The 10637-nt window shown below is 45.8% G+C and overlaps 1 protein-coding gene across 1 annotated transcript; it reads left to right on the forward strand.

Annotated features, from left to right (window-relative positions):
* The first annotated feature begins 2462 nt into the window (after window positions 1-2462).
* On the forward strand, window positions 2463-7948 carry LOC144411493 (tumor protein 63-like). The gene is made up of 3 exons (XM_078108697.1): window positions 2463-2668; window positions 7309-7443; window positions 7529-7948. Exons 1-3 carry the CDS (start codon window positions 2583-2585, stop codon window positions 7797-7799), a joined length of 492 nt encoding a protein of 163 aa, XP_077964823.1. The 5' UTR covers window positions 2463-2582; the 3' UTR covers window positions 7800-7948.
* The last annotated feature ends 2689 nt before the right edge of the window (window positions 7949-10637 follow it).

Here is a 10637-nt window from a genome sequence, read left to right on the forward strand (position 1 = left end):
AAAGTGAAAGATTGTGTTACCTCGGCGTAGTGCTGAAGCAGGAAACAGCTGCCCCCCCCCCCCCCCCTCCAGAATAAAACGTCATCACAGCGATCAGGACATCACCTCCTGACCCCGCCGTGACGAGCGCTTCAGCCCCCCCGATCGTTATCTGGTCGTTATCGTCGGCGGGTTCTATTGTGCGCTTTAACGTCGACATGAAAGCAGGGCGGCTCAGCGGTGATTGAGGGTCTGGAGGTCCGTCTCCTCTGATCTGCTGGTCGGGGGGCTTTGCTGGTGTTTACGCTCCCGGTGCGACGCGGGGGCGGGACTTAATCCACCGGGTTTTCATGTTTTTGTTTAGTCTGAAATCCCACGTGTCCCGCGGCTTACCTGCGTCCAGACGTCTTCGCGCGCCCCCCGACCCTCCCCCCCCGCCGCCGGCTTTCACAGGTTCGATACCGGAAAGGAACCTTTAGGGGTCTGCGTGAGGATTTAGACGCAAAGGCTTTGTTAGACGAGGTGTAAATTGAGAGTCCACGCAGGGACGAGGTCAAACAAACAGGACTTTCACCAGGAGGCCTCGATTGTTAACTTACATACTAACGATGAATAAATGTCTTCTGCCTCGGTGTTCTTTTCTTGTGGCCGCGGGCCAATTTTTTTGGGGGGGGGCGGGAAAAGTCACCGCGACAACCGACGCGAGGCTGAATCACAGCGTGGGAACCGTCCTCTAATTGTCTGGGAGCGAAGATATTATAATAAAAAGTCAGGAGATACTGGTTCGGCTGGTTTGAGACTCCTCCAGGGAGGCGTCGTTCTTTGGTTCTCTGGACGATCCCGCCCGACCCATCGGGGTGAGGGGGTCACGGGGGGGTGGAAGGGAGAGGGGGGGGGTTTAAATAGACGGCGTGTTGTGAACAATGTCCGGTTGCCGGGCAGTTTCAGGCTGTAAATTACACGGACGCTGCACCGGACACGGGCAGCTTGGACTCATCTGGATTTCCCCTGCATTAGTCACCAAGTAGAACACACACTAACACACACACACACACACACACACACACACACACACACAGGGTGAGTGACACCGACAAAACGTTTTCTTCGCCAGCTGCCGTTGGTTCCGTCACTCACACACACGTTAAATATATAAATACATATTAAATCAGAGCATTGTGAGAATAATCAGCGCAGAGTTTTCTTTAACACACACACACACACACACACACACACACACGCAGACACACACAAATGCGTGTCCGGTGAAGTAACAGCAGTAATCAGTGATGTCAGGGTTTCAGATGTCTCCCCGAGTGTCTCGCATGAAGACGTCCTGAGGTCACTTTGTCCTTTGTGATGTGTCAACTACATGATAATTACGTTTAATACGCGCTGAGTTCGTGTTTTACAGGTGAACTTTATTCCAGAGAGCGAGTTGATTAAGAAGTGACTTTCACAGGGACAGGTGTATATTTTAAACACGGTTTTTGAGCAGAAAATTCGGCAAATTATGAGATTTAGTGTGAAACTCAAGTCTGTGACGTTTTAGTGAAACATCGATGTTGGAAAAAGTGTGTTTTATTTCACGTTGCGTTTGTAAATGAAAATAAGTCAGGGTTTTAAAAGCGCACTAGCTTTTTCGGCTTATCTTGATTCAAGTGGAATAAACGCGAGAATCAAAGAATACGTTTGATGTTCGGTCATCTTGAACCTCATACTGAACGTTTCTTTAACAGCAACAAATGCTGGACGTGTCAAACGAGTCCTCGTCTCTCTCAGGGACAGAACTAGTCGTCCCAAATGACCTTCTGTCAATCAAAGATTGACACGCCGCTTCCTCAGACCTCAGAACTTCATGGTGGTTTTGCTCATTCATGTACTTCAGAGGATGAATCCTCCGACTTCGTCATTTGTGCCCCTACTCTGTTTGATCCATCGCGTCACGTCTCCGTCGGCGTGAGATTTATGTCCCGCCGGAACTGTTTTTAAATGTGCCTTACAAACGCATGAGTGAACGGTTCAATGGATTCAATTAATTCAATTAACATTCAAGCTCTCCAGAGATGTTTGTTTCAACATGAAAACAACTGTGAGGGCTTTGAGCAGACGGGTGTGAGGGAAATCGAACCGTCGGCCGCTGTAAGCCTTCATTAAGAGTACAGGAGTGCAGCTTTGTGGGCTCCTGTTGCCTGGATACAACACGGCTATTTATGACCCCCCCGACCCCCCCACGCCCCGCTGTGACCCCGCCTTTATTTCAGCCAGGATATTCATCTGCAGTCCGGCTCCGAGCGCTCTAGGTGTGTGTGTGTGTGTGTGTGTGTGTGTGTGTAGGTGTGTTAAACATCTCGTGGTCTCACATGTAGTAGATGTACAATATCTCCGTTACTGAGAGAGAGAGAGTGACACCTGGCTCAGCTGCAGCTGATTGGTCAGAACGCCACACAAGCTCCTCCCACCTGTAGGCCAGAAGAAGGAGAAGAAGAAGTCCCATCCATCTATTCTCCACTCTGCAGCCTCCGTCACTTTATCCCACACCTCTATTTATTTCTATTTATGTATTTATTTATTTACTCTGTGACTGTCGCGCGTGTGGGTTGATGACAAGCGGGAGAGAAGCTCGCCGTGACAACATGAATTCTCCTGACCGAGCGGTGCAGCGTCACCCCGAGTTCCCCTTCCACCGGTGAGTGAGGACCACGTTATGCATGAGGGCTGTATTTGACGCCTGAGCCAGTGTCTTTAATAGCATCTTAAATAAATACAATTATGCAGCTGAGCCTTTAATAACATCTTTAATAATTTAATAAACCGTGAAGGAAAGTGTCTAATAACATCTTTAATTTAGGAAATCATGATGCTGAGTCTCTAATAACATCTTTAATAGGTTAATAAAGCATGAAGCTGAGTCTCTAATAACATCTTTAATACAGGAAATCATGAAGCTGAGTCTCTAATAACATCTTTAATAGGTTAATATATCATGAAGCAGTCTCTAATAACATCTTTAATAGGTTAATAAAGCATGAAGCAGTCTCTAATAACATCTTTAATAGGTTAATAAAGCATGAAGCAGTCTCTAATAACATCTTTAATAGGTTAATATATCATGAAGCAGTCTCTAATAAGATCTTTAATTGGTTAATATATCATGAACCAGTCTCTAATAACATCTTTAATAGGTTAATAAAGCATGAAGCAGTCTCTAATAACATCTTTAATAGGTTAATATATCATGAAGCAGTCTCTAATAACATCTTTAATAGGTTAATAAAGCATGAAGCAGTCTCTAATAACATCTTTAATAGGTTAATAAAGCATGAAGCAGTCTCTAATAACATATTTAATAGGTTAATATATCATGAAGCAGTCTCTAATAACATCTTTAATAGGTTAATAAAGCATGAAGCAGTCTCTAATAACATATTTAATAGGTTAATATATCATGAAGCAGTCTCTAATAACATCTTTAATAGGTTAATAAAGCATGAAGCAGTCTCTAATAACATATTTAATAGGTTAATATATCATGAAGCAGTCTCTAATAACATTTTTAATGCAGACAGACAGTGTTTCATGCAGATAAAGTCAGAAATGTCAAATAATATCTGCAAATCAATAACCGTCCTGATCTTGTCCGAGTCCATTGATACTTTGTATTTTTTCTCACCATGGAAACAGGGTGAGAAAAACATACGTACGCGTTAGAGCTCGGGCTGTCAATATAAACGCGTTAATCCATGCAATTAATGTGGCTGAGATTAATGCGACAAAATATTTTAGCGTAGTTAACGTCCGGTAGACCGGAAGTAAACCGGAAGTTGATCGCGGAAACGAAACGGCCGCTAGCTGCAGTCAGTTAGACACAACAGAGCAAGACGGTAGCTCAAGATGGAAAGAGCTTTTTACATTTTTACAAGTAAAACATACAGCGGAGAACTGTGCTCAGGGATTCCTCCACGTGTCAAACAGAAGGGGGGTGAGTGGCCAACTGACCACTTAAAGCACTGCTAGGCTAAGCTCGCTGCTAGGCTAAGCTAGCTGCTATGCTACGTCCATCTCAACATCTAACGTTACCTTGCAGTCTGCAGAGGACCACCACTGTGTCCCTAAAAGACGGTGGTTTGAAGGCGTTCTGGCTAAATGTGGGAGATTGTTGGCTCTTCAAACACAGCCGTTAAATGATGGAGAGTTGAGAGCAAAGTGCACGAGGACAACAGGGAGAGTCGCTAGTTCAACATGATCCACCAGGTGGAATTCTGCCTCCAAGATAATCAAATGTGTGTAGTTTTGTGTTTAAAATAACATTAACAAATAAAGAACAGTGTCTAAAATACAGATTCTAAAAGTGATTATTTTTAAGATTTAGTCTTTAGAAAAAAAACCCATTCATTAACATCAACATTGTAACAACAACATTTATTAATCGCAAATTTCCAAATGTGTGATTAATAATTCATTTGTTTTAATCTATTAACAGCCCTAGTTTTAACCTACTTATCGTATCTGTTCATATGGTTTTAATTTCATATTATTTGTATCTCATTTTACCTTATTTTATTATATTTTATTCTTATATTGCAGCAATTAATCAAGTCAAATTCCTCTATGTGTAACACACGTGACCATAAAAGGATTCTGAATCTGATAATCTGATGAAGATGAGGAGATTATACATTCAGTTTATTTCTTATTAGGACAAAAGATAACACGGGATCGTTATCCGGTTCACTAAATCAAACAACTATTACCTGCTTGATTATATTCTACTCATTACTATCAAATAATATTAAAGTAACGCCGTCCTCGTAGTTTGATCATTGTAAACTAATAATAACTAGGACTAAATAGTGAGATATATTGATGAGAGGAAGAATTCCTTCTCTTCTGCTTCTGGATTTTATTTATTATCTTTTGCTTGTTTTTCTTCACATTCCTCAGAAGAATGTGTGTGTGTAGGTGTGTGCGTGTGTGTCGCCCCGGGGGGTTTGGCTCTGGACCCTTGTTCCGTAGAGTGATGGTTAAGGAGGAGCGGAGGGGGCGGAGCCTGCGTGCGGCCTCTGAACAGGTGACTCGCTGGTGAAACCGGAGACGAGCGGCAAATCGGCTCGCCTGTTTGTTTTGATCGCGTTTTCATCGGCCGCCGTGGCCAACCTGCCGGGAGACAATGGCCCTCCCTGTTTAGAGTTGACCTCTGACCCCGGCCCTCGTCTGCAGGCGCTGCTCGCTCTCTTAAGTGGAGGTGGAGCAGCAGCCTCGGGCTGACGGAGGAGCTCGGAGTAACCAAACACGGGGCGGAGATCATAAAACACAAGCGGCCAGAGGTCTCTTCTTTAGGCCGAATACACACTTGTGAGAAAAACACACAGCAGCTACACATTCACCACTTTTACCCCGTGTTGGTTTGCGTTACTTTGTTTTAATTAATTAATTAGTTATTATCTGTCAGACCATCTTCATTCTGCTGAGATGCTTACTTTTAGACTTACTTTTATATTAGTGTGACGTGTGATATCTACGTCACACTAGATACACTAGTGTGATATCTAAAAAGGGACAGAAGAAAATGTGTGAAAAATGTCTAATAAACCTTATTTATTTTTCTTATTATTTGTGCATGAATTGCATCAAACAAACAATATATTATGAATACTTAATGAGTACTGAGAACCTTTCTCTGTTACACCTTTAATTGATGTACACACGCTGTGCTGCTTCTTTTTAGTTGGTTCATTTCTTTGGTTTAATGTTGTTTCTTCGCTTTATAGTGAAGCAAAACCTTTGTGAGAGAAACTACTTAAAAACATACTTTTTCTAATTATAGAACATTTCACATCGTTGCTCCCTTGAGCTTCTACATATCTAATTTTTTATTTTAATTTTTCGTTATTCATGTAATTGCTTTGATCTCAAAGAATGAAAATTAATCTCTTCACTTTATTGCAAACACTTCGACCCCCCCTTTATGATTTAAAAACATGCCTAAATCACTTTGTCTCTCATTAGTTGAACGTCGATGGACTTTTGAATCAGTCAAAACTGAACATCTGTCCACTTATTCTGCCACATCTGCTGTTTTCATGCGACCGCTTCGACTTCATTCAAAGAATTCATTTTTTTTCTTTTGATCCTGAACGTTTAATGAGATATCGAGCGGCACATCTGGAGGAAAGACGCTTTATGCAAGTTTCTACTTCCGTTCACCCCGAGTGTGTTTGCATGTGTGATGTTGTCGGGAGCCGGGGGGGGGGGGGGGGGGGCGGCTCCATGAGCTGAATATTTAACATCCTTAGAAGTGACACTCCCTCACGACTTCCTGCCCCATAACTTCACTAGAAATGTGTTTGTAAGTCAGGTATTAATACCCTTCATCACACGCAGGAGGGGAATTCCAGACCCCAGAATAGTGGCGGCTTCAGATGCTGCTCACATACCAGGAGCTGCAGTCCGCGTATCATGTAGACCGAGGGGGGAATTCCACATCTCAGACTGCAGCGTGCGCCACTTCAGCGGGAACAATAGCCGGGCTCTGCAGGAGGCGTCAGGTTTCAGGGGGGAGCAGGTCAGACCCCCCCCCCCCCAGCACCACACACCCCCAGACTGCAGAATCTCCTCTCCGTGTCGGACAAATAATCGGTATTATGCAGCCTGACTTCTTCACAATGGAGGTGCTCTTCATGAATGGCTGCTGGCGGGACTCCTCCTCCTCCACCTCCACCACCTCCACCTCTCCTCCTCATCCGGCTGGGTGGCCACAGCTTAGCCGGCTGAATGTCTGCTGACGTGGCAACTTTTGAACCTGCCCATTAAAATAGTTCTGCTGCTTTTTGAAAATGCCAACAGGGAGGTGAAGTCCCGCCCCTTTCAGGTGGACCACCTGGGACCTAATTCTATAAAAACTATATGAAAAGGTGGTAAAAGAGTCCTGTTTGAGGACACGAGATGTTTGCATTTCAATGATCATTTCACGCGTGAAGAAAGTTTTTTTGTTTTTGTTCTGATAGAACAATGTGATCGTCGCTATGGAAACAAATGCACTTCTGGCATTAAAACCTTCATTCCGTTCAGATGAGACATCCTGTGTGCCTGAGCAGGACATGAACCCTGGCCTCCTGGATGAAGGTCCTGATGCTTTGATTCCTCCATCAGCCGTCTTCCTCAGTGCGTCCACAATAAAACGTTAATTGATCGGCGCAATTCCAAATGGATCAAACCACTCGGCTTCAACTTCCAGCCTGTTTTCACCACGAGCTGCATGAATGATCGACAGTATCATGTCTGGGGTCAAACGAAGGTCTGGGTGTGTGTCTGTGTGTCCCCCTGCAGACTGAGGGACGCTTCGTCTCGTCTGTCCCGCAGGGACAGCTCCTTCCTCTCTGCAGCGTCCCAGAACCAGTCGGCACAGACGGGCGACCTCTTCAGCCAGGACGTCTTCAACCAGCTGTTCGACATGCTGGACCAGTGAGTGACCCATCCGCCCCCCTCCACCCCCTCCACCCCCCAGACACACACAGGGGTAACCATGTGTCCATGTGCCGGTCTTCAGGTCCTCCCTCCACTCAGTCCAGCCCATCGAGCTGAACTTCAGGGACGGTGCGGCCGGCGGCTCGGCGGCGAACACCATCCAGATCAGCATGGACTGCTTCATGCGCCAACCGGACGACCCGCTCGCTGTGAGTACGGCGCCGCGTCGGGGGGGGGGGAAACTGCTCGCGTCCTCACGCGCTTCATACGGCCGTCAAGTGAAAACCGTGAATGGACATGTAGGCGTATTTTCTGGCAAACTAAACAAAAGACAGACGGGTGAATTTGCATGAAAAAAACATGAAGACCTGTGAAAAAAATGAACCAGCCAATCAGCTGGAGATCCTGAAAGCAGCTAGCGTAGCATAGCCGTGCTAGCAACAGTTAATGCAGCCTCACCTCGATGAGGAGCAGAACCGGGCGGAGCTGGGATTGGGCAGTCTGCCATTTAGGGGCGGGACTTAGAAAAGGGCCGACTTGAGTATTTTTCTCCCGGATGAGTTTTTTTTGACGCTTCTCAAATACTTATTGACAAAACACTGATTTTTAAACCACGACCGGGTTGTTTGTGTGACTCGTGACTGTTGAAAGCTCCTCCCGGGTGGAGAAAACCTTGCCGTTGAATTGTCTCTGACTGTGATTTTAAAAGCTGCCGGCGTCTCGCGTGGCGTCCAGTGCACCTGGAGGTGCTGCGGGCGGAGTTCATTTTGTGTAGTTTTGTGTACTTTGTGTATTTGAGTAAAACGAACGAGCGTCAGGACGAAGTCTCCTCCCGCCGATGGAACGCTGCTGTCCATCCAGAGAGGAATCAGTACGCGTGTTTCCCTGGGGGCGGGGGGGGGGGGGGGGTGCTCTCGTGAACCGGGTGATTAATGCCCCCCCCCCCCCCCCTCTCAGAGAGGCGTGTCACCGATTGGCACGCCAGCAGCTCGGGCCGCAAAGACCTCGCTGCCAGTCACCATCATTAATCTGTTGATGAACAGAGAAGGTGGGCGAATCATCCCCCCCCCCCCCCCCCCCCGCTTGCTCCACCCAGGTGGAGGTGTGCCTCTTTCATGAGTCATTAGGAAGCAGCTCCCTGTTTTCTGCCCCGAGGGGCTGGTTTGTATTGTGGAGGGTTTATGTTTAATCTGAAATTCCTTTTTTTTTCTTCCTGTAGCTGCAGGGCGGCTGCAGAACGCAGCACCTGCTCTCATCTATCAGAACCATCCTCTCTCTCTCTGTGGGGGGGCGTGAGGGGGGGGGGGGGGGGGTAACATGGAGGAATGCAGCTGAAATAGAGGCAGCAGGAACACTATAACCCACCCAAAAACAGGGTGGCCACAGACACGGGATCAGCTGATCCGCGCTCCGATCAATGCCCCCGGGTCATGAGTTAAAGAATCACAGCCATCTTCATCTTCATCGCCGCTCACACAGACACACTGACACACTCAGCCGATCGAGGAGCGGGTCGGATCCCAGAACCTCTGCATCAACGGGTCAGCTTCAATGGTGCGAATCACCATGGAAAGTTTCCTTTTTCTTCTTCTTTTTCAGTTTTTATCTTTTTAGATGTTTCCACGGAGACTTTAAGGAGCTGAAGGCGTTAAACACAGTTTGGAAAAACAAGCAAGACTTGTATGATTTTCTAGGAACCGGCCCGCATTTAATCTGAAGTCGAGTCATTAAACACGTGAGATTCGAACGTGCGTTCTTTTGTGTGCGGAGCTCCACCCGTTTGCCTCCAGCAGGTCGAGGAGTGATTTAAGGCGTAGCGAGGAGGGATTGATCACCACGCGGAGGCCCGACCGCTTTCGTCTCGTCAGTCAACGATATTGATTCAATTAAACATCTGACTTTGCTGAAATGAGTTAAACGACAACGACACAATACATTTAGTGAAGATATGTACATATGTTGGGTTTTCTTACCAAGTGAGCAGCACGTCTTTTGAAGATTAATATTCTTTCACACAAAACTCCACGATAGGACCTTTTGCTCACGACATTTTTGACCAAAATATATTTATAATTACACCAACAAATGGTCGTGACAAAGAGGAAGAATGCAGAAAAACAGCTTAAAATAGACGGAGGATTGAGATTTAATTTGTTCAAAAAGTCGAGAGAACAAATATTGATATTTACTGTTAAAATAACGTATTCCTCTTGTTATTGTTCTAAATAAAGTCTTTATTTTTAAGGCTCTAATTTAATCGTTTATTGCATATGTTAATGCTTGAAATAAACATTACATTACATTTCAGGTCATTTAGCTGACCCTTTTTATCCAAAGCGACTTACATTGTATTATTGACACATGGCATTTTACATTTTTGCCCGGGGAGCAATTAGGGGTGAGGTGTCTTGCTCAGGGACACTTCCACATGGGGCAGTCGGGACTTGAACCACTTAACAATGTATAAGTTATTTATTGTTATTTTTAAGAAACAACCAAATTATATCCGATTGTATGTTTGAGGACATTTCCTGATCCTCAGTGATGATGCATCCCATAATATTCATATCAGCAAAAAGTGGGAGAAAATAACTGACAATGTTCTTTCCACTACTTTGTCTGTTTGCGTCTGTAGATTTAGTTTCATCATCCTGACACTCGATACTAAATAATCATTCTCTCTGAAGGGAACAACTTATGTAAATCCTCTTTCGGGGACTCAGTGCTTCGTCGGGTTTATAAAGCTGAGACCCGTTCCCACGGTAACCGCTGGACTTATAGGACTAAAGCCAAGGGATGATTGTTGTTTCACAAACAAACACCACGGTTCACTCATTGTCCTCTGGAAGCTCTTAAGGCCCCGTCTGTCCCGATGGAGGACAGACAGGCACACAGACAGGCAGGTGACAGACAGACAGGTGAGGGACACACGGACTCTCTAACTTCTTCTTCATGTCGCCGTAGTTTTAGCGCAGCGAGCGGCTTGTTGATTGAACTAATTACTGCTCTTCAAAGTGTTGATTATCAAACCCGTGGTTTTTCAGGGGCCCCCGGGGGCCTCACCCGGGTGTGGTCCCATTATCGTGGGTCGCATCCCCCCCCCCCCCCCCCCTCCCTCCTGGCCCCGCGTTTGGGGGGGCTCCTGGTGCAGCTGAGCGTGGTGCCTTCAGGTTCACGCCTGCAAAGCTCCT

Source organism: Gasterosteus aculeatus, chromosome 8 (genome assembly GCF_964276395.1).
Source record: "Gasterosteus aculeatus chromosome 8, fGasAcu3.hap1.1, whole genome shotgun sequence".
Taxonomy (NCBI): Eukaryota; Metazoa; Chordata; class Actinopteri; order Perciformes; family Gasterosteidae; genus Gasterosteus; species Gasterosteus aculeatus.

Coding starts and splice junctions, on each gene's coding strand:
- LOC144411493 (XM_078108697.1), top strand. CDS start 2,583: ATGACAAGCGGGAGAGAAGCTCGCCGTGACAACATGAATTCTCCTGAC. Junction 2,669..7,308: donor CCCGAGTTCCCCTTCCACCG/GTGAGTGAGGAC, acceptor GTCCCCCTGCAG/ACTGAGGGACGCTTCGTCTC. Junction 7,444..7,528: donor CTGTTCGACATGCTGGACCA/GTGAGTGACCCA, acceptor GCCGGTCTTCAG/GTCCTCCCTCCACTCAGTCC.